Source organism: Camelus ferus, chromosome 2 (genome assembly GCF_009834535.1).
Source record: "Camelus ferus isolate YT-003-E chromosome 2, BCGSAC_Cfer_1.0, whole genome shotgun sequence".
Taxonomy (NCBI): domain Eukaryota; kingdom Metazoa; phylum Chordata; class Mammalia; order Artiodactyla; family Camelidae; genus Camelus; species Camelus ferus.
In genome coordinates, this window is record NC_045697.1 from 66,891,578 (window position 1) to 66,918,400 (window position 26,823).

The 26,823-nt window shown below is 44.5% G+C and overlaps 1 protein-coding gene across 2 annotated transcripts in view; it reads right to left on the minus strand.

Annotated features, from left to right (window-relative positions):
• UNC5C (unc-5 netrin receptor C) overlaps positions 1 to 26,823 on the minus strand; it is a 339,287-nt gene that overhangs the window by 4,476 nt on the left and 307,988 nt on the right. For both annotated transcript variants that reach the window (XM_006192262.3, XM_006192261.3), the window contains 4 exons: positions 22,519 to 22,687; positions 18,820 to 19,053; positions 5,324 to 5,473; positions 3,290 to 3,454 (listed from right to left, as the gene is read on the minus strand). In XM_006192262.3, coding sequence (XP_006192324.1) covers positions 3,290 to 3,454; positions 5,324 to 5,473; positions 18,820 to 19,053; positions 22,519 to 22,687 — 718 coding nt within the window. The remainder of the gene's footprint in view (positions 1 to 3,289; positions 3,455 to 5,323; positions 5,474 to 18,819; positions 19,054 to 22,518; positions 22,688 to 26,823) is intronic.

Here is a 26,823-nt window from a genome sequence, read left to right on the forward strand (position 1 = left end):
AAAGCCTGGACCAGAAAGCATCTTCCTGAAGCAGAGCCACCCAAAGCCATCGACCTGGAGCACTTCCCACAGTTCCCACCATCCGCATCTGCCTGCTGGTTGTACTTGTGTTACGTCCTTTGACTTCCCAAGTCTCTTGGCCGTGAGAGTACTTTTGTCATCTTCAGAACTTCTCTGATCCTCAGGGAAGTGCCTAGCACATGGAAGCTATTCAGTGCATAGTTGTTAAAATGATACATTTTTTTCTTGCACAGAGGAGGAAGCCAGATCCTGATAGAAGTCCACCTCCTGGAGCAGCAATGAGCTTCGTTCCAGCTGGACATGGCGAAGGGCATGGCTCCCCTCGGGGTTCAGTGCTAAAGGGAAAGACTGGCTGATGCAGGCATGGCTCTCAGGGAGGCCTGCTCACGCCTCCATGTGGTCCCCCCTTTCCTGGTGAAGGGTCTTCAAACCCTGAGTCTCCAGCCTTGGCCACTTTGCCTGTGTGGAGGAAAGGAATCCAATAGGGCAGAATTTGTCTGTCTTATCAGGTGGCTGACAACAGCCTTGGAGGTAAAAGAAAAATACATACATACATGCATTTACATTTCATCTGGTAATTTCAATTGCTATTAGTTCTTCCTTTACTTCCAGGTAAAAGTAGAGTTTACTCTCAACAGAATGCTTATTACAATAACTGTTTATGATATTGGTACCATCTGTCTTTGATGTTATGGTTCCCTGAGTTAAACATACGATTTTTCACTATTAACCAAACAGCTGCCATGGCTCACATTTTCAACACTCCCCAGGAGAAATCCAGTCCTTTGTGAAGTCACTTAGAAAACTAGATTTTCCCAGGGGTGGTTTTGAACAGGTTATAGAAAACAAAAGAGGGAAACAGGATGACGAGAGCAGAGTGAGGCTCTGTACATTTTTACTACTGTTCTTTACGTGCACAAAAGTGCCGAGGGTCAGTAGTTAACAGGGTTGTAATGTCTTTGTCTATAGTTAAAACAAAATACAAGTCCTGAAGAGACTAAGTTTCTCTTTTCTACATTTTTTTCTCTCGGTGGTGATGAGTAGCTTCCCCGTTGCTACTTCCCCATGCCCTCAAAACAACGTCTTTCATCATTTACATTTTGATACTCATTCATACCCATATTCTTAACTCTTCTAGACGTTCTCATTCTGAAATTTCATCTCTGAGACTAAAGGCTTTATATCTAGTTAAGGCATCTCTAGCCAAGGCTCTCTTGGCATCACTACGGTCTATGTCAAGCACAGCCTGCTCTCCTGGGGAGGGGGGCAGGTCCTCCTCCTGACTAGGGAGGCCAAGTCGCTTTAGCAACTTGATGAGGGGTGGAGGGTGGCTGGGGGGTGGGGCAGCACATTCCTGGAAAGTCAGCTCATTCTTGGGAGACAGAACATTGGAACTGCACCCCCAGCCCACCTGCCAGCTTGCCGTGTGACCCTCGGAAGGAGCGCTGTCCAGAAGACAGACGCCACCGACGGAGCCTTTTCTCTGGTTAGTTATGGCTTGTCAATCACAGGGCACCCCTCCTTGGAGCTTTTGATGAGGGTCCAGGCCTCAGGGCTCTGCAGAGCCTCGCTCCCCAACATCAGCCCCCGACTCATCCTCTCTGGGCTGCATCCACCACATTCAAATGCTAACAACAATGGTGGGACTCAGTGACCCAGAAGTAAAAGCCGCAGAGTGCCCCTTAATCCCCAAAGTCATCTGACTCGGGTCATCCTCTGTTAAATGTGCTCGTCTGTCCCTAGGCCTCTGAGATGACTGCTGCCAAGCTGCAAAAGAAATCATCTTTCCTCTACATTGGCACGAGAAAGAAAGTCCTTAAGCTGTGATGAGACCATACGACGGTCTCTCGGCGGCGAGCCTGCTGGGGGAGCCAGGACCGACCGGCGCGCTTTCAGAGGCAGCTGCAGCTGGTCCACCTTTTCATCACACAGCAGACACTCACGCTGAACAGAGAGCAAGCATCAAAGGAGTAGACCTCCTCCTCCCCCACAACAGTCCGCAGCCTTTGTTGTCCCTGGAGCTGGGTGGTTACTGAACTTTGCAGGCCTGCTGGGCCTGGAAAGTGAAAACACCCTCCCGAGCCAGCAGGGGTGGTGCTGTGGGCCCGGGAGATAGGCCTGCACGTCGCCAGGCCCGGCGGTTGCCATGGCGCCCTGACACCAAGATCATGCCTTGTGAATGTCACTGAGGTCTGTGACTAAAGTTGTTTATGAGTCGAAAGTCTCCTGAAGCGGCAGGAGGAAACGATGGCCACGCCTCGTGGGCTGTGGGAAAGGGATGCGGCGGCGTCAAGGCTGACGTGCACCCTCCTGAGTTTGCTAAGGAAGACAGTCTGTAAATACTACGTGGGGAGCGAGACACACCTAACACGGTGGTGACATTTCATTCTTCACTGTGCACGAGACAGCCGGGGAGAAGCAGTCTTTTAAATCATGCACTGTCCTGCTGTAGCCCTAAAATACGACAGTTCTGTGCTATGTGGCACAGAGAGCAGGGCCCACCTTAGCTCCATGGGCCAGAAGGCTCTGCCTCTGCCCAGCGGCTGTATCCTTTTCTTCCTGCAGCCTGAAGGATTTCCACGGTTCTAACTCCAAGCTATGGGGTGCCAGGTAACCGCTAAGATCACGAGCCCCTCCCCCCTCTTTCTATCCAGAGAAGTTTTAAACATCAGTGATGACTTACTTCTGTAAGAGGGATGTATAAAAATTCCCACCTGAAGGGAGTGAGGGTCACCACAAGGCAAAGCAATGTTGCGGCCACTGGGGGAAAATGTGGAGATGTTACTTCTATTTCGGGACCATCTCTCCCACCCTGGGGGAAAAAGGCATCTCTTCTATTTGGAGGCTGATGTATAAGAAAGCACGGAGACCAAGAGATTTCTCCTTTCAACAGAGAAAAAAGGAAAAGGAGGGGCAGGCAGCACGCACTCAGACCAAGGTGGGCGAGTTCCGAGGAGAGGCAGGGGTGCAGGGGGGAAGCTTTGGGAAAGTTACTCCATGTGCAGCTACCTAAATTAAACCTTATACTTGAAATTCAGATCTGTGTAAAAAGTGAAACCATTATCCTTAAATTCATGTCACAACATATAAAAAGGCTTGTTTTTTGAAAAGGATCCTCTCTTGTGTTCTTTTTCTATTAACAAGCAGGCCCTCCAGAGAGCTCTTCAGGACTTCCCCTCGAGCCTCCGTGGAGATACTTTTCACCCCCCTCCTCCTCCCCGAGCTCCGTCCCTCCCTGATCGATCAAAGACAGATGAGCGCCTCTCACCTCAGACACGGTGCAGCTGAGCTGGAAGATCTGCCCTTCTCCTTCCACCTGCCGCACACACAGCTTGCAGACCAGCTCCACTGTGTTCAGGCTAAATCTTTCCAGAGTGAACGTGCAGTGGAGGTTTCTCTGAGACCCACTCCAGATATGGTAGAAAGGAATTTCCTAAAACAGATGGAAGTGTTGACACAGTGCTGCCAAGTGCTTGTCTCAGTGTTTGTGACACATATCACCTCATTTAATCCTCACAACAGGCCCGTGGACAAGTACAGCCCGACCCACTTTTCAGATGAAAACCCTGAGGCTCAGAGAGGTTAAATAACTTACCCAGAGTCCCACAGCTAGTAAGCGGCAGAGTTGAGGTCACAGCCCAGGGAATCAGCCCCAGAACCCATACCCCTAAGCAAGTCTGCCACTTCTCTGTCATTGACAACAAAGCCATCGTAAGGGATTTTTTAAGGTTTAGAAAATTCCCAAAATGAAACCTACACATCCTACTCATTGTCCATTAGAAGGAGTTCCTGCCTTGCTGTCCTGGAGAAAAGCACAGAAAGTCTAAAGGATGATGCAGGGGACGGGGAACCCAAGACTCACTCCAAGTTGGAAACCAGAGGCTGGGGCTGCCACGGAAAGTTCTTGGCCTAGAGAGCACCAAACCTCTCACGGACGTGACTGTCTGTGGGTCTAGACAACCATGCAGAGCCCACCCTAGAATCTTGTTCTCAGTAAAGGAAAGAAAAGAGTGACACATTAAAAAAAAATGGGAGAACACGTTAAGAACAGAGGCTCTGGAGCCAAATTCAGTACAAGCGAGACTGCTTCCCCTGGCTTACTTGGTGATTTGGGGCAAGTTACTTAAGCTTTCCATGCCTCAGTTTCCTCATCTGTGAAAGATGACTAAGGAAGAGTACCTGAAAGGAAGGGGTTAAATGAGATCAGCCAAAGTACAAGGGAGTCTGGCAGGTGGGAGGAACCAGGCTTAGCCTGTGCTAATATCAGATGATCATTATTAGAAAAACAGCATTTTCCATTATGACTACGCAAAAGAAATTGTTCATAAAAGGGGAAGATTTGTGGAGTTTTATGGCAGTTGCAAAACTAGAGGAAGGAGAAAGCAAAGGGAGGGTTTTAAAGAGAAAGTTAAAGCCAATCTCTCAATCAAGTGCTGAGTTACACAGAAGAGCTAGCACACCCCCACATCAAAGTTCGAGACTGGTGGCGAACTAGGTTTGTTCCCCACAGTTCCGGTCTAAGTACCAGACTGAGAGTAAGAAAGCAGCTGAAAACCTTCCCCTCAGCCCCCCTAGCATGCTCACTGATTTACAGCAGAAAGGCACAGCCAGCTCAGCTGTGGCGCGGTGTGCGGGGTTGGGTTTACACACGTGGGGACAAGGATCCCTGCTTATCTAGGTGTGTCTGTCTCCCAGGACGGGCTCTGAGGCTATGGAGCCCGTCACACAGCCTCCTGAGAGCTCAGACTGCCCGGTGGAGGGGAGGAGAATCCTGTTTTTCCCACAGGTACATACGTTGGAACTTGGGACCAGTATTTTTATGCTGTTCTCTAATAAAATCCTGACCATCGTTTATTTTTACTTGCTACTCCAGTTTCCAAGCTGAGGTTCCTTCTAAATTTTCAATGTAAAGACACTGTCCCGGCCAGGCTGGGGCCTCATTTGTGTCACATGGGATAACCATGTTCTTCTCTTTCTTCTATGAAAGCATTTGAGACTGGCTGTTATCCATTCCATATTAACTTTTACTCAGAAAATGAACTGAAATGATGGACTTGAAAGTCTTATTTACTAAAAATAAAACAATGATAGTACACTTACCTGAAAGAGAATTAAGAAAAAAGCATTTCTTCAAGTATGTCTAGAGTGTTTTTCAAAAATCCTACACAACCCCAAACTATTTTGGCAAAGCAAGTCCTGATGTAGGATTACTTTCAAGGAAGGGAGTATCTTCTGTCTAAATCATTCTAGCCCTCTTTCTCGGAGATGTCTCCAAGCCTTTAGTTCAGCTGGGGAACCTTACCTGGTACTTGGCCAGCAGTTTGCTCTTCCAGAGGGAGTGGGCAATGTCATGAATGGACAGGCGCAGGTTGTGGCTGCTGCCTTTGAAGTGAAGAGCCTTAGGTTCTTCTAGGAGCTGTCCTCCCATCTGTCTCTCGAGCTGCAGAACTTCCTGCAACGACATGCCCAAAAGCAAATGACTGCCCTGTGTCACTTCCGTGACATGCGTCCCCAGTGTGCCTCCCCTGCCACACCTAACTGCAACGCATGGCGTCCCTTCTGCAGCCTCGAGACCCTGCGACTCCCACCAGCTGAGGCCCTGGTCAGTTTGCATGTGACTGGGCCCTTACTGACCATGGGCTGTTTCAGCAATCCACATCACACTATGTCGTGGGGCACGTTCAGTACAGTCTGCACCTCCTGACGGACAAGTGGAATATTTAGTCAGATGCAGGGAAGTAACAAACAAAACCAAAATGGGAAGAAACATCAATAAAAGAAAAAATAGAAATGCAGGCAAATGGGTAAGTAAGTAGATTTTCAATGAACTTTTAGGGAAAGGGGCAAATAACTAAAAAATAAATCGTATCTTAGATTGGTAACACCAGCCAACAAATAAAAATTTCAAATGTGTTTTGGGTGCTTTTTCTGTTTCAGTTTTTTTACCTACAAAGATAAAATTTTTGCTTAAAATTATCCATTACACAATTCCCAAATATCAAAAAATTAAAATATGCTCATTAGATGTCTTATTAGAGGAAAATACACTGATAACAGTAGGAAGGTTTTTTTCAGCACCAAATATTAATCTAAATAGAAACTCAGATTAAATTTTTTTAAGAAACACCTCATTTCTCAAGAACTGTGGCTGATTAAAAATTTTGCTATGTAACTTTACTTATGCTATAAAGATGTAACATGAAGATACATTCTCCATCTACTTCCATTCCTCAGTCTAGTTAATGGGAGTTAATGAAGCATTTACAACTACAGCTACAATTATCCAAACATCAGCAAACCATAAGTTATCGATGAACAAAATATCCTGAGCCTCCTATGCTGTCTGAACCATCCCTATGCATTTTGCTCTTCTTGTGCCTTAAAAGTTTCAGTGATGCAAACAGGCAGCCATTTATAACTTTTTTTTTTTTAAGGAGTTCAGGAAAATACTAGATTTTATACAGATATAAACACAAAATACGATTTTTTTCTTTGGGGAGATCATGATTGAAAGCATGGGGTTCCATCCCACAGGTGATCATTCAGGCTATTCTACACGCAGGTATTAGGAACCCCGACCTGCAAAGATAGCTGGTCATAGTGGAAAACTGAGTGGGGGTCACTGAAATGTAGTCTAGTAAGTGAAGAGCTTACCAACATCATTGATTAAATGGAAACAGCTCATTTCAAATTGCTCCTTTAGTGGTTCTGAGCGTCCATCATCTTTGAGTCATTATTCTGTGCAAAGCAAGCTGCTGAAAGGTCCTATAAGGTGCAGGGAATATGAGGGTAATGTGGACTGTGGTCTCAGACAGGGACCCCTCTAATTAGTGCGTAATGGAAGAGATGAGGCAATAGCCCATTGATGGAGAGACGGGCATGGTCCAGATGCCTGAGAGTACTGACACCGAGAATATTCAACCTTGGTAGCTGATGAGTAGCTATTACTTGTGACAGAAGCCTGAGCCGTCAGCCAGCCCCCAGCCCACCGCACCGGTCAGCCACCCCAACACATATGTCGTGTCACCATGCCCTGGCTCTGCTGTGCCTGCAGCTCAGCAGGCTCCAAGGGTCCCCAGCAGGCCACTGAAATCTGACCAGCCCACAGTTACACGTGCTCCTCATGGAACGCCCTCCCACAACACTTCGCACGCCATTCCTTGACAAGAATCTGGCCGTGTGGAAATGAAGACGAATAAGGAAAGGGAGGGTTAATTGCGGTTTCTTCTGCTTCAGCAGGAAGGCATAATGAGCTTATGTTGATCATGTTTGGTGTCTAGTTAGCATAATAGAGAAAGCTGATGTTCCCAGTGAACCTGGCACCTGACAAATTCTAAAGCTAAAATGATGTTTGTTTATAAGCCATTAGAAGAAAAGAAACATAATTAGAAATCTTTGCGATTACAGTCATGCCAATCAATCAGTTCTAGCTTCTTTCCAGTACACCCTAATTACCTCATCAAGACATCTAAAGAGCAATCGATAGTAATTATCTGATTACTATAGATCTTCATTATGTCCAAATTATCTCCCTGGGATGTCTAAAAGAAGACTTCCGGGAGGTAATTGTACCCAACAATGTATAATCCACACCCCATTCCTACGATCAACACAAGATTGCCAGGGGTAATGGAGAACATGACCAGTTTTCTTGGCAGGGAGGACCACTGAAAGAAACCTCAACTGCCTATTGCCCAAGAACTTGAAGTCAAGAAATCAAATACCATGTTTTGAGTGCAAAGTCTGGGCTGGAAACAGGCCAAGAATAAGGCTCAGTCCTTGGCTTCTATGACACTGACCTCGAAAGTCATGGTAAAGAGTTCTTCCCAGTGAGGAAAGAGACTGAGTTGGCATAAGCCTGTTTTCGGTTTTTTTTTTTTTTTTTTTTTTTTTGACAAAGTACCAAGTAAAGTGCCATTTGAAAGACAACGGGGCTGGAGAACCTACTCTGTCTCCATATTTGTAATTTCTCCATCTCTTCACCAACCAGGAGTGACACAGAGCTGGGAGGAACCTGACTTCTGTCTCCCATTCAGTTGGCCAGGACCCCCGGTGAGAGATGAACTGCCCACTAGAACGCACCCATGCTTGGAGCAGCGGTCTCTAAACATATTTGCACAGCCCATCAGTCAAAAAATCGAGCATACATTTTGTTTATGTTTCATTATAAGTTATATACCTATAATATCTCAGTATGTTACTATATTAAAAAATATACCTAAGGTTACAAGTAGGGACTGAGATGAATAGACACAGAAGTGCTAATATTTTCCTTTTCTGCCCCAAAGGCTCACTGGCCGGGGTGGGGGTGTGAACTCCACTTTGGAGACTGCTGGCTGGGACAGCTGTCCTTCCACTTGAACTCTGGGAGAAATCGGCCCAGGAGTAAATGATTCATCAGTAAGAAGAATCCTTACCAAACTTGAGTTTAACATTTTTTCCTGTAAAGTAGCAACTGGTAACATCACACTCAAGATGTTCAACTTCAAGGAAACACAACAAAAAAAGGCAATAACCAAAAGCACAAATTAAAAAAAATTAAAGTGTGAATTAAAGATACTACAATCAAACAAAACAACTCCTTGGAAACTAAAATCATCTAAAAGCACACGAGAGAGCGACGACTTGCTACGTATGGTGAATCCCATGTATAAATTTTGTGTCAGGAAACAAGAGGCGTGCCCACTTGGTAGGCTTTTGTTCCCTATTGTTGTGGCTGAAGTGTCATAACTTCAGGTATTTTATAGCTAAGCCCACTTAAAAAATAGTGTCACATATTTTAAAAAGCTTGGTTTTCTGAGTTCTGCATGAAATCATCTTGGTTATTACACATATGATACAGGTAAGTCAGAGAACGTAAAAATAACAGATGTATGAATCAATAAGATACAGCTTCACAGTTAAATGCCTTCCTCTTAATCTCCCTGGGAGTATTCATTTAATACACCCACCAGGAACTGTGTCAGGCTCTGGGACACAGACGACTCGGTCTTGGTCCCTGCCTCAAACCACACTCATGGACCACAGGTGAGGGGAGTGCCAACATACAAACACGTAACTCGACGTGCTCAGCTCTAAGACAGCTTCTTTTGGGACCCAGGTTGCTTTTGGGTCCCAATGGTTAGGATATTTCACATACCTTAAAAGAGGATAGGAATGAAATATATTTAAGGTCAAAAGACTTAGGAAGACTTAAGAAAAATACTGTGACCTTGGAAAGAAATGCCATAATAGGAATTAAGATCATCTAGGCTCTTTCCTCTCAGAAATATAAATGTCACCTTCCCTAGCAAAGGCTGTCCTCCCTCCTGGCCACACCTCTACTGCCTTGTTCAGGCTCCAGGTTGCCTCGATGGGTGTCTATAGATGGGGTCACTTCCCGCCTGCCTGTCAGTTCTACTGCCACCCCTCCAATTTCGCCTTGAAAAGACTCTCTCAGGGGTCAGTTATCAGCAGAAATGTCTCCAGCCCCTCCTTCCACGGGAACACGCACACAAACCCCACGTCACCAGGAGGAGCCTCCTGTGCCTCAGAGCCTGGTGTCCGCTGGGGTCTGAGCAATCCCGTGGAACGGCTGCTTCCCCGGTGTGGTGGCCGCCCCAATGCAGGCTCCTCTGTGGAGCCTGTGAGGGATTGTTCCAAAGGCAGGGACAAGGGATTCCACAGTAGAAACAAACATCTTTCACAATAACCAATTAAACCAAGACATTATCCATGCCAAGCCATTAGCCTGGGCCACTTAAGAGCCACAATAAATCCAAGCTGTTTTAAAGGTCTGTGCGTACAAACGGACACCTCTGGCCTGCACTCGGAACTCTCCAGGCTCTAAGAGGGTGGGATCTGCCCTCATTAAGCCTGACAGAGCAAGGCGCGTTGGAGAGCCCAACAACTCCTACCCTCTGGCTTCCCTAACCCCAATTTTTCCCTCCGCATTAACCACGCCTGCCTCTAACTCCGCCTCCACCTCTGCCTCCTGTTCCTCCTCCTCCGGCTCCATCCCTGTCTCACAGCTGGTGCACACAGGAGCCCCCAGGTGATGCGGCTGCCTAGGTGACAGGGCTGAGTATATGGAAATGCCTGAAGGGCATCTGCTGGAATGTGACAACTCTCTGTCCCAGTGCAAAGCAGTGACTGTGCAAGGAGCTGTGTGAGGTGCTGGGGCCCTGGCTTGGTCCTCCACACTCTGTGTTCATCCTCATTCTCCAATCCCCCTCACCCCATGCTCTGACATCCCTGGTCCTGCTCAAAGACTCACCTCCTCTCTCACACCACTGCTCTGAATTGTGCCTGTTTCTTTGAAGACACTTGTTCTAATTTTTTTAATCTTAAAAAAAAATTGGGGGGAGGTAATTAGGTTTACTTGTTTTTTTTTTTTTTTTTTTTTTTAGAGAAGGTGCTGGGGATTGAACCCAGGACCTTGTGTGCACTAAGCATGTGCCCTACCACCTGAGTTATATTCTTCCCCCTTAAAGACACCTGTTTTAGCTTCCAGTTTCTTTATAAGTTATCCAATGTGCAAGTTATCTAGCCTTTAGCTTTCCTTCTCTCTCTCTCTCATCTTCCCTCCAATGACTCTATCACTCCTCTCCTTTTCTTAGAAGTCTTACCAGCTACAGAAAGGGAGACACAAATGATGAAACTTAAATCCCATGTAACACATTAAAATCTCTTCGAGAAAAGAAAGTTGGAGGAGGTTAAATTAATGCTTTGTTTTATTGTGTCTCCCTTCTGTCTCGGCATCGTCTAGATGTGCCCTGTTTGCACACTCTATTCTTGACAGAAGCACAGAGTCCTGAATGGGCTGTATTCACTGCGGCCAAGGAGCCTGGGGGTGGCACCTGGAACCTGAGCAGGTGGACGTGGCTCTCATGAGGACACACGGAGATGACCGTGCTGGGTGAGAACACAAAGGGCAGTAGATGGGGCAGCAGCCAGCCCTGCACGCGGGGGTTTTCAGTTCGGTCTGGATGTACGGCTCAACGGAGAGGGACCCTTAATCCACCCTCTGTGAGGGGAGGGTGCTGGACCAAGCGTGGAAGCCGAGTTGTGCAGTTGCAGACCTGCACCCCACCTTTGGCAAGTTCTGCCACATCAACTCAGGGCTCTCCAGGCACAAAGAACAAACAGGCAGACGTTCAGCGTGCAACACACATTAAACCTCAAAAGACCAACCCTCAACGACTGCACTGCCTGGTGTTTTAAAAAATCACATCTCCCATCAGATTGCATGGAACCTGCTTTGCTCCTATGCCTTCCTTATTCCTGTGTTGAAACCTGCCCCTGTCATTTAGGGATGAGAAATCTCTCTTTGCTAGAGGCCATCTCTGCTGTCGCCATCGCAGGTGTGGGCCTGTACGCTTCCAAAGCGGAGGCCAGAGAGAGGGCCATCCTCTCCTGTTCCCTGCCAGCTTTCCAGAGACACTGCTTGCAGCCCCCGCAGGTGGACCCCTCTTCCAACCCCGGGCCTCAGGCTGCAGAGCCGGCTGTGGGAACATCTGACTGTCAGCCGGCCTCTCCCACCTGCTGGGGTCCTCATCACAGGCACCCAGCCTCGCTGCATTATTTCCTCCTCCTGTGCTCACGCCGGGTGCTCTGCTCTCCCTGAGTCTATCTGCCATACTTCATCCCTCGTAATAACAAGGTTGGACTCAGGTGACCATATGCAAACATTTCCCGTCAAGGCCCCTCGTTTCAAGGGCTCTGCCTGCTGCTCCCACAGCTGCCACCACCACGGGTGCTGGGTCTGGGCTGCCATGGCCAGCTGCCCAGTCACGTCTGTCTGTGACACTTTTAAAGCAAAATGCCAAAGGGTAGCACTCACGGAAGCGGCCGTGTCACTTGCGCACATCTGGGCTTACTTCTAAGGAAAAGATGACCTCACACATCTGTGTATCGGGAACAGGACTTTTTAGGTCATTCTAGACCCTCTGGAGTCATGTTGTATTTCTTCTCACCCTTCAACATTTATTTTTAACTTCTATATTAGTTTCCTGTTTCTGCAGTGAGAAACGACAATGGGTTTAGTGACTTAAAGAACACACACTTGTCTCCTTACCCTCTGGGGGTCAGAAGTCTGGCACAGGTCCCACTGGACGAAAATCAAGGTGGTGGTAGTGCTGCCTTCCTCTCTGGAGGCTCTAGGGAAGAATTTGCTTTTTCATCTTTTCCGCATTCCAGAGCTGCCTACATTCTTTGGCTTATGGTCCCCTCCTCCATCTTCAAAGCCAGCGATGGCGCATCTCTGATCCTTCCTCATGGTCATATCTCCACTTGATCAGAGCTGGAAAGGTTCCCCACTTTGAAGCACTAAGTAATTAGATCAGACCCACCCTGACTGTCCATCCAGGATAATCTCTCCATCTCAAGGTCCATACTGTTAATCATATTTGTAAAGTCTCCTTTCCCATGTAAGGTAACATCTTCACAGGTTCTGAACATTGTGTGTAGATATCTTTGGGGAGCCATTATTCTGTCTACTCCAACTTCTATTTCTTCTTCTCTCTTTCCCCTCTCTCAAAACATAAATTTGACACTGCAGGTCATTCTGAAAATATATGACAGGGTGAGGGCTAAGTCTCATGGGAAGATGATAAAGACAGGATAAATTTAGAGACATCAAAACGAACCCTGTCCCCAAATAGCTGACCTGCTTAAATAGCTGTCCCTACACAGCCGACCCGGCCTGCTACCAAACCTGAAACTCACTGCACAATTACATCACCAACAGAGTTAAGGTCTTCACTGAGCCATTATCTTCAAAATGCCATTATAATCTAAATGCCTACCTATGGATAATTAACATTACTGAGTGACTATTTTGTGCCAGGAAATTTAATAACTTTGGTCAACTTGAATCTTCTAAGGGTCTCTGACGCAGACCAAATGACTGTCTGAGGAGGCCAAGTTCAATGAGCAGGGCCACGGAGCTGAGGAGGGGCAGAACCAATGGAGTCGGCCGGCTGGACCCAAGCTTTCCTGCCGCACCATGCTTCCTTCCACACACTGGGCCGGGAACACACACTTGTCAGCTTTAACACACCTGTTGCTGTTGCTGCTGTTATCTGTGTTACATGTGTGGATGTGCTTAATTCCAGAGACCAGGATCCTGGAAGTATGAAGCACAAATCAGGCTAGTTTTGAGGTTGTCTAAGGGAACTGAAAGACAGATACGGTCAGTGGGGCCAACCCAGTGGAGGGCCAGCCTTAGCTGTCCCAGGAGAGGCAGGTCTGACATGTTCTGAGCTCAGTAGGGTCACAGCTGGCCGTGGAGGGGCATCAGAAGGACACTGGGGAGGGAGCACCAGGTGGCAGGATGAAGTAAGACCGCTAACAAGCTACCTATAATAACAGTCTACGACTGCGGCCCAAGAAACCGAGCATCACACAATTCTCAACTAGACTTCCCACTTTCTTTCACTTTCAGTGTTTCATTTTTCTTATCTTTTCACACAGTATGATCTTTCATAGGGTTACCGCGCTATGTCACAGCCCGTATTAGGCATGTGAAAACTGAAGTAATCCAAAGGCAACTCTTCCCTGCCGAACGACTACATGAAGAAAGCCAGCTTACACGGATACACACCATTTGGTTTGTATCACGTACACGTTTGTCACAAATTCAGCTAACATCCACGCACTGCCCATACTATATGCAAATAACTCCTCTTTTAGGTTCAGGGTTCAGTGTTAACCCCTTTATTAGGAAAGGAGAGTCTTCTAACTGTACCCCTAGGATAGTGGGGATGAAATTACTTATGTCAGCACAGAAGCAGTTTCTCCCTGGGTGTTTTTAAACTCACCCCAAATGTAACCTTGCTCTCTGTTAATTTCTGGTCTATTTGTATTAGGATTTAAGTCTTGGCAAACAATGAAAGGAGAATACCACTATTGCTTTAATCATCTGAAGAGGAGGTAAAAAGAAAAGCCATGACATAACCCAACTCAGTCTTTTCAACAGAAGTGACCCCTCTATCTGAGAACAGCATTGGTTCTAAACCACTCCCCCAGCTCTTAGCATCTTTATCTCTTTACATGGACTCAGCTGGCACACAGCTCCCGCTGGTCCTCCCAGCACACGCACAAGGGAAAAACAAATCCACCTAAACGGTGCAGAAAAGAATCCCACTGTCCCCCGGCAGCCCTGACCTGCACCCCAGCAGTCACTGTAGGCATTCTAACTCTCCATCAATGCTTCCACATTGCTAAATGCAGCTTTTAAGTTTCAGATGACCATTTTTGCTTCCAAGTGTAACAAAACTCAGGGAAACTGTCACAAAAGCTGCTGAACTCAAAGAGGTAGGTGAGGAGATGAAAGAATGCCCCGCGGTTGCTGAGACCCCCCACACATCGGGAGATGTGGGGTCTCTTTTTTTCCCAGCCACATGGACAATAAGCACATGTGATAACAAGTGGGAATTAAGGCTCCCGGTATGTTCAGATTGAGGCGCTGGGCACGGCCTTTTTCTCCAGACTGTGGTTCTGACCTGAAAATGGGTGCTGTACGGGACTTCCCTCTCTGCCCTCGTTCAACATTCTGGGAGGATTTCTGCAATTAATGCCCAGGCCAGAGTGGTAACTAAGAAAATACCAAGTCCCGGGAGACCCACTTTCAGGCATCATTTGCTGGGCTGGAGGTAGAGGTGGTGGAGGAGCTGGATTGAAGTGCAGACAAGTAGAGCTCCTTCTCGTCAGAGCTCAGACTCGGTGAGAAGAGGCTGAAATAAAAGGTCTGCAGGGTGAAGAACAGCAGCGGAGGGGGTGTCCCCTGAGTGGCACCACAGGCGTCAGGTCAAAGCATGAAGGGGCTGCGGAACAATCAGGGATTTGGGGCGACGGGGAGAGAGCCGGAAGAAGAGCTGTGTGAAATCGCACTAGTGAGGAAGAGAGAAATAAAAGGACCGTGGAGTAGCAGCAGAGCCACGGTTCAGGGCAGATGTCTTCGGAGTATAAGAGACTCAATCAGAAATTTACGAATTTTTAGAGAAACTTAATAGCCCGGAAGCAGAAGCAGAGGGCTTGCTCAGTGGAGGTCACCTGCAACTACAGAAATTAGAAAAACCTGCTGCAGCTTCGGATGGCAAGAGATTTCAGAGTGGAAGTGAGTTCCCTATAGATACGGGTCAGTGCAAATGAAGGTCTGTGGACCAGAAGGCCAGGGAAGGTTGAAGGTCTCCCTTCAGAGCAAAGCACAGCTTACACGCACCTGTGTGAGAGACATGGAAGGTCAGATGGTTTCACAGGTGGGGGTCCTGGCTGGCAGAGACCTTGGTGCAGTTCCTGACGAGGAGGAAGTGCATCTACGCTGGTGGTGGATAAATGAGGATGATGTGAGGGTTACTAGGGTAAATCTGGGCAAAGGAGCTGAAGATGACTGGTGATTCTGAATTTGAGAGGATGATGGGAATAAAGTGAGTGGGAAGAAAGACCATGAGGCAGGTACTGCCAGGACGGAGATTAGTGTTAAGGGAATTCTGTGCTAAGAACTGAAATGGATAATGAATCACAGAGTAACAGAATAAAGAATAACAAAACAAAAACAGCCAGTCCAGAAGTACAGCCATGCCCTAGAAGTGGAACTTTTCCTCTTGGCTGTGTGGTTAGTCAGAGGGTGTCGTCCTCACTGCAGGGGCTGTAAGGGACGCAGGTTAGGGACAGAAAGGATGGAAGATCCAGTTGCGGTTAATGTGAGCAGGTAAAGGAATGGGGGAGAAGACGATTTGAGTATGGAGGAAAGTTTGTCACTAACAGGATTAAAGTTCCCAAAAGACCTGTGAAATTGTTTAGGATAATAGAGCTTGACCTTGGTTGCACAACAGAGTATCCCAGGTGGTGCTCAAACAAACAAAAAAACCAAACCCAACACCTATACCAATCAGACCAGAACCTCTGGGTGGGGACCCTGAAAAAAGTCTTTTTTTAAAGCTCCCAAACTGACTCCAACGTGCGCTGTGTAGAGAACTACTATTTGGGATTTAGGATGAGCAGGAGTGAGGAGTGGGGTGGGCCTGAAGGAAGAGGAGGTAATTGGAAGGGGCGATGCAAAAAGATAGTATTTATGGGTAACGGGGACCAGAGGAGCAAGGCGATGGGACAGAGACTGGTGAGAACATTAGCAGGCAAGGTGCCAAGAAGGCAGGATTTAGGTAATGGGCCTTTCTGAGTTAATCAGCCCCAAAGTTCCAATTCAAGCGTGGGCATCAGGCAGTGTTGGCGGGACAGAACTAATTGTCCCTTCGGTGTGTTGAATAGGTCGTTTACCTATAACTAGGGTTTTGGTATTTTGTGCATTATTAAAAGGCCATGAGGTACAGGAAAGCCTTATCCATTATTCATGTTTGTTTCAGGCTAAGTGCTGGATCCCCAGATGCTGAGAATTTATAAATGTCTACATGGAAAGCACTGACCATGATATAAACTGCCCTTGGGTTGTTTTTACTTCTTAAACCTGTTCATCTATCTTTCTTGATGTTGACCATTTGCATCTCTTTTCACTAATTAACACAGTCAAAATTATTTTATTAAATTTTTTTTTGCACGGATTTGCGTGTCTGTTGGGAAGAAAGGTCAAGGGTGCCTGAGCATAAGAACTATGTGTGTGAATACAAACTGTGCGTTAGCAGACATTTCAAATAGGATGTAGCTCTTCTATGGTATGCTTTTTGCCATGATTTTTCTTTGAATTATTAAAAAGACTTGCCTTAATCAGACCCCATGGCTCACCTACAAATACCGTTTTCCCTAAGAAGAATTTAAGCCTAGGATGATTTCTCTCCTGTCAGTGCCTTAGCAGTATCACATTTGCAGGAAATATAAAAGAAGTAACCTTAAGCTTTACACTAGAGCTGTGTGTTCACATCATTTATTTAACATCTGAAACTCCTATAGGCTCAACCATCAAGAATCTATCCAGGGACTGACTACGTCTCATCCCTTCCAGGGACCCAACGTGCAACAGTTTTCATGACCCAGAGTACTCTCTGGATGGAAACTCCAGAAGGAAATACCTTGATCCTCAGGGGAAAAAAATCTTCCCTTGGCTTCTTTGATGTATTTTTCTCCCACTTCTCTTTCTCCCCTGGGTGCTCCTCCTTCTGTAGTTCCTTCGCTGGCTGTCCCTACTCCCCCCGTGCAATGGCAGGGCCCCGTCCCTGTGCCTATCTAGGGTGTGGCTCTTCACGCAGCCCAGAATGCTGCCAGCTGCCCAAGCCTGAAGCCTGTTTTCTCCACTCAATAGCTGTGTGACCTATGACATCTTACTTAACCTCTCTGTGACTTGGGTTGCACATCTGTAAAACAAGGGCAACCATACCCTTCAGGTTGTTGTGAAGATTAAAAGAGTTAATAAAAGATATGTAGAATCTCAATCTTCCTGGCACATAGGAAATTCTCAGTAATGTTTATTATTTTTATTAGTATTTTCACCCTCCACTCTCCCTTAATATTCTCCCCAACGACCATGAACGACAAATATCAATATTATATAATTAGTTCCTAAGTCTGTATCTCAGGATCTGCTCTGTGTTCAGAGAGCCACACCTACATTTCTAACTGTCCCTTTGGGCACTTTTGTCCCGATGTTTAATTCATACCTCTAACTCAATCTTCAAAGGCAGTGTCACCACATCCACACTCCAGAGCTACCTGCCCCTGGGTCTGCTACTGTTACTTAGTGGCAAACTGGATCTTCTGCCCCACCCATTCAGGCTGAGTCACCAGGGCCTGCAAGAGTTACTTAATAGGACCTTTCATACCTTTTCTCTTCTAACTCCTCTGTCACCACCCCAGCTCTACTACACTTTTCTTAACTTGACTCATCTTTCCACTGACATCAGACTAATATTTCTAACAAACATTTCCAATCATCTTTTTCTTCTATTTACATCTTTCCAGCAGTTCTGCATTAACCCAAGAAACTGAATCTCCAATCCTCTCTCTGATCATCAAGGTCTATCCCAATAAAACTCCAATCTACTGTTCTAGGCTTTCTGGAAGCAACAAGCCCATAGACAGTCTGTATTTACTGTCTCCTCTGTGTTTCTTCATGCTGTTACCTTCACCCAGAAATCCTGCATTTTCCCCTCATTATCACTGGTCAAACCCTACCTTCCATCAAGGCCAGTTTCAAATGTTAGCTCCTTTTCAGATTTCCTCAAAATAATATGATGCCTCCTTCTCCTGAACTCACACAGAACCCTGCATTCATCAGGCATTTATCACAATCTGACTTGTCTCCTTGGCATACTCCTTTTATTCTTCCTTCCAGATCATAACATCTTCAAAGGCACTTACTCTATCCTTTAAAGCTTCAAATGGGAGAAAATGGATGGCAATAATAGCACCAAGAATTAAGCTCATTTATTCTGCAAAGCAGCAGCCTGTTGTCAAATGCTAACCCTATTCCTCACAGTCCTCATAAAAAGAATGGGAAAGCATATAATGAAGCAGCACACAAGAGGAACATACAGTGTGAGCAATCATGCCAATTCCTTTTATAGGAAGAACACAGCTGAGATAAACAGGGGAGCAGATTATTTACCATCCACGGGTCTCATTGCCAAATTCTTCCACTTCTAAATTTTTCATTAAAAGAAATCAAGGAAGGTAAACATAAGTAGCCCTTGGGAGGAATCAGCATAATGGAAGCAGCTTATTTATCAGCTCGGCCTCAGAGAAATGTCTCATTTGTTTCTGTAACTGCATCGTTTGAATCCAAACACTTGTATTCACACACTTGGGTGCACACATATACGCACATCGTCTCTAGGTGTGAGATGGAAGGGTCAGGCTGGAGCCACTTACCTTTAGGGCATCCTGGGTGTCATCCAGACAGTAGACCCGGAGGCTGTACTCCAGAGAGGAGCAGCAGAGCGGCCCAAAGATGGCCAGCTTCAGGCGCTTTGCAGCTGCTTTGGTAGTGGACTGCCCAACCAGGGCGTAGGTGCCAAGGTTCTCAGAGAGGAGGTGGCAGGCCTCTGCGTCCAGCTGAATGTAGCAAGGGGTGGTGAAGTTTTCCTCTCCAACCACCACTATATCCTGTGGAGCAAGAAGGCAGGGGCCATGGCTGAGCCACTGAGGAGCTTCCTGGCCACCATGAATGGTGGCCAACGTGGTGCATGGAGCAGGGCCACTTCTCCTGGGTTTTGATTATTCATTTTCCTGCTCTTTTCTTCTTTCTCTGACCTTATGATACTTCTATTTCTATTCTTAATCATTCTATCCCCTACTTTCCTTATCTTTATGTCAACAATATGCTTTATTTAGAAGCTTCATTTAGCATTTTTTTTCCTTCTGAGAATCTACATTACTGGTATCTACCTAAAATTCCAAAAGAAATTCATGTTACCCATTTAACTTCAGCATATCTGAGTTGGTTATCTGTTTGAGAATTTGCTTTAATCTCTAAATTTCTAATTTAATCAAAAAGTACTATTTTATTTCAATGTCATTATAACTAGTAGCTTTTCCCCCTAGCTAAGAACCTAGAGGGGTTTGAAAAGAATTAGAGAAATTAAGGAATTATACAATACCATTCTACTGTGTTCTTCCAACTTCACCCATCAATTATTTTCCAAAGCAATACACTGCTTTTCTTCAATAATATGGGCTCTTGGACTTTACAAAAAGCACAATATAGCAAATTCTGTGCCTTTAAGACATATTTTTCCCTCTGTTATTTTTCAATGTAAGCCTTTTAGATTTTTAAAACATTTAGCAAGTGATGAGTTTTGTGAAAATAGTTACTAACTTAACCAGGTTTTAATTTAACCAAATGGCTCAGGTCATAGAAGAAATCATCTGAAAGACCAAGCACAGAATCCATAAGCTAAAGGTCACCATTCCACATGCCTCCCAGGGCAGCCAGGTAATAGGAACGTGTGAAATAGGTTGGGCAGAAGTGATAAGGAGAGGTGGAGACTGCGGTGAGGCTGAGCACAGCCTGTTCAAAGAGCTCAGTCTCCACTGGCTTCAGCCACCGGAGCTATGCAGGAATGGGCTCTAGGCACTGTAACCACAGGCACCTTTGCCGTAGTCATTTTTGCCACATAACTGATTGACTGTAAGGCAAATTTTGCCGTAAAAGATAAAATAGCAAAAAATTAAAGAGGGACATTAAAAAATAATGAAACATGAAAAATGAAAACGAAGTTAAAAGGACTTTAGTATGAAATACAAAATATTTAAATGCATTTAAAGTGTGTGTTGACTCACAGCAATATTGTGCAAGTCACTGATTTTATTTTGTGGGCTGTACTTAGGCACTTGTTTTCAGTCTTTCATTTGTAGTAGTATGCATTTTTTTGCTTGTTGATTCATCTCCTCATTTTGCATTCCACTTTTCTTTTTTGCTAAAATTTCTTCTTCATCAAGAGAAGTATCAGTTTCTAAACATTAGGATGCATATTTGTAATAGCTTTTTATTGTGTTGTGAAAGCCTGAACACTGCTGTATGTTCTTGGTATATACATCACATATCCCTCGATGGATGCTTCAGAGTTCTATGGGAAATGTGGGCTCAACTCTGTGCCCTTTCAGCCCTTGGCCTCTTTCAGATTTACGTAATATAAAAATGGGAGCACTGCCTTAGTGGAGAAATGAAACCCAAACTGTCAAGCCGAACTGTCAACCAATTATTTTATCTTTTACAGCAAAATTGCCTTATGGCCAATTAGTTCTGTGGCGAAAATGCTTGTGGTGAAGATGTCCACACTAAACGTGCTCACAGCCAAAGCACCAGATGCGGGCAGGAGGGCAGGCCCAGTGGGCATACAGCCTTTAATTTTTCAAGAGAAGTTAGAAGCTCAGGTTTTTATGTGAAATCTTTCACTTTTCATTAATTCAAATTTAAAAAAAAATTCCACGTGGGAGAAATAAAACCTGTGTGTGGGCACGAGTCAGCCTGTGCATTAGGCTACTTCATCTCTGCAGAGGGAGCAACCATAACTACTTTGCTCCCTGCATCTCAGAGGGCCTGGCTCATGAGCAAATGGTTATTTGTCAAAAGCACGAACATGACTGTTGCATCATAAACTGAGTCCCTGGGGCTGGACCAAGCTCTGGAAGGAGCCGCCTCTGGTGGTTATTACTCAGCCTTGCAACACCACCTGAGCTATAGTGAGGGCTGTGTTTTAATAGCACCCATGACATCACCTCTTCAACTGAACCTAAACCGGAAAATGAAGCTCACAGCGAACTGGGAAGGAGAGAAAGGAGCTCGGCACCTCCAGGTTTAGTCCAGACCCAAAGGACTCCTGGAAAGAAGCCGCTTTCTCCAGCAGGGCAAGGAAGGGGAAGCCTCAAGTGTCACTTCCTGACGGCATGTCACTGAAGCCTCCTGGGAGAAATGGCTGAGAATAAAGTGGCTCCACGTTCCTGTCACAAGTGGAAGGGTGTTTTCATAAGGGTTTCCCTCTTTTACTCTTCTCATCTCTTCCTTTTCTTTTCCTTTTATTATTGTTATTACTCAAATCCAGAAATAGACAGGGTATTAGGGGATTGTGCAAACAATTTAGGGTTACTTGAATCAAGACTTCGGGATTTTTTTTGAGATAAATCATATAAACTTAAATGGAATTGAAGTTAGATCTGGTAAAGTCTATCCCTAGACTTCAGTCCTGGACTTGAGATCCTCTGGAAAGGAGTGGTCCCCTCACATGGCCGAGAGCAGGTCCACAGAGGGAGAGGACATTCCACGTAATCTCAGGGATGCCCTGCTACGCTTCTAACTCTAACACTACTTTTTCCTAACATAGTGGGGGTTTGAATGTTCATGTACTTTTTTTCCTAAAAATTTCTTTCCTAAAAGAAAAATTTTGTAAGTAATCACAAAATACATCCAACATACAGATTGGATAATTCTCTTTGTAATGATTACACAAAATTTTTAGGTATCAGGTATAAAATCTTCATGTCAAATGTAACAAATCCTTTTGCACTTAACTTCAGGTGCCAGCTGCAGGGTTCTGATGTAAAGAACAGGACCTGTTTAAGGCACTGTCCTTAAGATGTTCTGATGGCAGCAGCTATAGAGAGCCCAGGTGCCACAGCTGTTCTTCACTGTTGTGGAGCTTAGGACACACCTTCCTGTTTTCCCAGGTTAAGTTCAGACCTACATTTTGGGTACTTGTTGGCAAGTAAATGTAACATTTCTGACCCAGGTGCAATGTTTTTCTGCTGAAAATTAAAAAAAAATGTTTCTCCTCCTAAGATTGTATGTCTATTCCAAAGGGACTTCTGTAAGACTCTTTAAGTGCACTTTCTCTATGAGTTAGCTAATGCTTGACCATCATTTTCTTTGTGCCTATCAGTCATTAGATAACGTACTCAGGAATCAGTGTTTGTCTCTCTCTCCCCCTCTTCCTCTTCCTCCCCATCTAATTTCGAATATAAGCTAAAATTCCTCCCACGTTTTGCTTTAAAAATAAAAGCCTTCCCATAATTGCCCTTTCTTATATGCATGGATCGCTCTTGGGTTCCATCTTTATCCCAACAGAGGCTCACCTCCCACTGTCCCTGTGCTGCCTGGTTCTTGAGCTGTATCTTCCAGTCCTCAGTACTGGGATCTGCACAGTGATGCATAGTGAGGATGATAGGGCGGGTTAGCAGGGCTCCTGGAGGCCCACAGCTCACCACAGGAGTCAAGAGTGTCTGGGAGTCCTCCATGGGTGGCCTAGGAGGAGAGCAGAGATTGGAGTCAGTGACAGTTCCACAGTATTTATATACAATGTACTCACTGAGATCTTAGATCTAGAGTTGTACAAATAGGTTCTTCTTAGAGATGTGTGTGTGTGTGTGTGTGTGAGAGAGAGAGAGAGAGAGAGGGAGAGAGGGAGAGGGAGGGAGAGAGGAGAGAGGGAGGGAGGGAGGAGGGTTGAGGCACAATTAAATGGGAAGACATGCCCTTTATACCACGACTTTGATCTTGCAAGACTTGAGGTCTTTCTGGTAACAGTGAATCTGCCAGCATCTCTTTGATCCCCTCCCTCAGACACAAGTCTGCCTTTGGTGATTTCCTCTGAATTCATGTACAGATACTTTCAAAATGGAATGAGATAGAACAGGGTCCTTATGAAGCTACATAACAATCTTTTTTGATAATACTTGCCAGTGGTTTCACAGAGTTTTAGACACTTTTGTGTTTTAGGACTAACTTGAAAAACACTTCAAAAATCTCACTTTAGAATAAGAACACCCTAGAGCTAAACTTCTTCCAAATGACTTTCAGGAATAATTCAGGCTAGTATAACAGATTCATTTTTTCAAGTAAGACCAAGAAAGTATATTGAACTGTGTTTCTATAGCAATGTAAAATTTCTGTACATGTATACTTCATACTCTGAGAATCTGCATGGGACTAACCTCAAAGACCCAAATTCTTTATTTTCACATTTTTTTAACTGCCTTATTCTTTCCCTAACAAGATTGTAATCAACAGGCAATGAATAAATTAACCAAAGCTGTCAGTAGATATGTAAGGAGGCAACCCCAAGGTGTTGAGTGGATTGCCCCAAGTCTCACAACTAGCAAGAGCTCATGCTGAGACTAAAACCAATGCCTTTGCAAAAACAATACTCAAAACAACTTTGTCAGAACAGCATGACAAGAAATCATGGGCTCGTGGAATTTTACAGGAGGAAGGGCCCTAAGGGTCTACAAGCACAAAGCTTCCCTACATCATGTTGACATGTGGTTAGTGCTTTAAACTAATCCAACATTGTAGCCCACTCCTCCTTGAGGGGTCTTCTCATCTATTATCAATTCAAATTTAAAGAACATTCTTCCTTAGAACAAACACAGTTTGCCTTCCTGACACTTCTCTCCATATATTCTTGACCTGCATTCTCTCCAGTTTGGTCTGAAAGAAACTTTCAAATTTAGAGATTATTATGGTATCTCTAAAAAGTCTTCTTTCCTCCCAACCAAACATCCTCAGTTTCTGCAACTTCAGCTAGAAATACACGGTTTCCCAATCTCTTCCTATAATTCTATCTTTATTTTCATAGAGATGTCTGTCAGTGTTTCAATGTCTTCACTAGAGTGGAGCATCTTGAAATGAATGTAAGATTGTCACCCCTCAGTATCCTTAGAAGGTTGGGTCCAGAACTCCCTGCAGATACCAAAATCCCCAGATGTTCAAGTTCCTTATATAAAATGGCAGAGTATTATATAAAATAGCATATAACCATTACATAAAAATTATATAACCATTATAAAAATTTTATAATCATTTATAACCAAAAAATTAGATCACCCTTATAAAATATGTCATATAACCTAGGCAAATCCTTCCATATACTTTAAATCATCTCTAGATTACTTATAATACCCAATACAATGTAAATGCTATTTAAATAGTTGCCAGCACGCTGTAAATTCAAGTTTTGGTTTTGGAACTTTCTGGAAAAAAAATTGCTTTTTCCAAATTTATTGATCTGAGTTGGTCAAATCTGCAGACACAGAACCCACAGACACAGAGGGCCAATGACATTCAAGTACACAGTATAGGGGGACTGGTGTTTTCTTTGCTTAGGAATTCGTAGCTATATCAATGCCTCACAAAATTGTTGCCTTAGATTATTTGCAACCAATTAATTACTTATAAATATTATTTAGCAGACATGAGTTAGATGGGAAGATAGAGATAATAAGGTTAAGCAACTCTTTTATAAAAGAAGGCAATGAAGCCCCAAGAAGGTTAAGTAATTTGTTAAAGCTAACCACTCTATGTACTTCTAACATGAGAGGCTCTTACACTGTCTTTATAGGTCTGTGGTTGCAATGATGGCTTTTGAGCCTATAAAGAGAAATTTATATTTAGCTATCTAATTTCACTTAATTGTTTTAGGAAAATTTTTAGGTTGTCTATGCCTTAATGCTGTATCTTTCCTCCAAATATAGGCTATCTCTTCCAGTCTTTTATCCTCCATAAATCTGATATGCCTGCCATTTATGTTCTCATTCTAATCATTTATAACACTGTAATACAAGAATAGGGCAAAGACAGAGACCTTGTCAAGGACACTACTTGAAATCTCTCTCCAGTCTGACATCAATACTTAAGAGCTACTTAGTTCAGTCAAATATAAACCCATTAAAATGTACATTGTACAGTTCATATTCATTTCATTCACACAAATATTACAGAGGATATATCAAGTTCCTTTATAATTGCAATAGCCACCTGAAATGGATTTTTCCCTTGTCTTTACCTATGGTTAATATATTACTACTTCATAATGTAGAAGTTAGCTTACATCTATGGCTTACCCTCATTTAACATTCCATGAATGATAGTAGCTGTTATTTTTTTAATATTGTTGGAAAACTATTCTCTATGGATCTCTCACGTTTCTTCATGGTCCTGATTGTCTTTTCAAGGCAACTGTATGGCAATCACCTTGGAAGCCAAAGATAGTGCTTACCTCTGGAGCAAACGGCAGACATGCCTACTTCCCATTATAAAAGACTCAGGTTCCCTGAGCTCAGTGGTCTGTTCCTGGAGTGCAACCACCCAGTGTATAGATGTCGTCTGTCTTCACCTCACCCTTCCAGAACTGGGGCTTGGGAAACCAGCACAAAAACGGTAATACTTTGGTAAGTGCTACTGCTGTGAGTAATAAACTGCCCTCTGTCTGACCCAGGAGTCTTGCGCCACTTATCAGCATCTACAAAATGGTGGTGGCCAACTTGGTAGGTCATAAGTAAGGTCAAATCTTAGAAATTCCTAAGTTCTTGGTAATTATTTTCATCAGGTCTAAGAACTCAGTTAAAATTTGGCATATTTTCCCCTTAATAAAACTTGGCTATCAGTGCTTCCTCTCTCATTCTAAAATTTCACTAGAATCTCACCAACCTGTGGCTTTTCTTCCTATTCAGAACATTAAAAAAAAAATGATCTCTTTAGTCTTTTAATATCATCTCCATTCTCACTGAGTAACAACATAGTTTTATTAAGTGTAAAGTTATCAAAATACTTGGAAATGTACTTATTTGGAATTACAGGGTGAGTGGCAGCTTGAGAACTCATTACTATCCCCTTTAGGTTTTCATTTCCTCTTAACGCAGCTTGTCCTCCTTTGTTCCAGTCTGAAATTCATTTTCTTAGAACATGAGTGAAGTCTTGCTTTCACTGCGTCAAAGTTGATATTACGCTGTTTGCCCTAAGCAGTTACCAAATTCTTGCTTAGTTCTGTTTTCCTACTGGAGCAGCAAAAAGTGATGGCTGCATTTTTCTGAGCACTACTCTTACCTTTTAGTTACAAGCGTACCTTGAGAAGTGAGCATTAAACTTTTAAGGATGGAGACTAAAGTGGAATCCACTTCAAGTGGCCCTTACAACAGAGGTGGGGACTGGGAACATCTGTCTCTCGGTCTGCTGTGAGCAGCGGGTGCTGGAGGCAGGAGGAGGAGGGACTCTTCTCATCACTGAGTTGGAACAGAAGGGAGCAGGCTCCCCGCTGGGCCGGGGCGCTGTCAGGCCTGCACTCCCCTGGCATGCAATATTGATGGGCACCATTCTTGGAGGAGGGCTAGCAAGGGAAGGAAGGGGCAGTAGGTGTCAAAAGAATTTATTAACCCAGTGAGGTGCGAGAATGTAATGAATAGGGAAGTAGTGGTGTGGAATTCATAACAGGGAATGAAAAACAAAGAAGTAACGATAAGAATCTTCTGGTGTTTTCAAGATGAAAGAAGTAGCATTGAAATTGGAAACATTTCCAAGCATATACAGAAGGAGCCACTTAGGGAAGGTTAAGACTTAACTACGAAACCAAAGGTTTTCGTATTTTAAATCTGTATTTCCTTTAT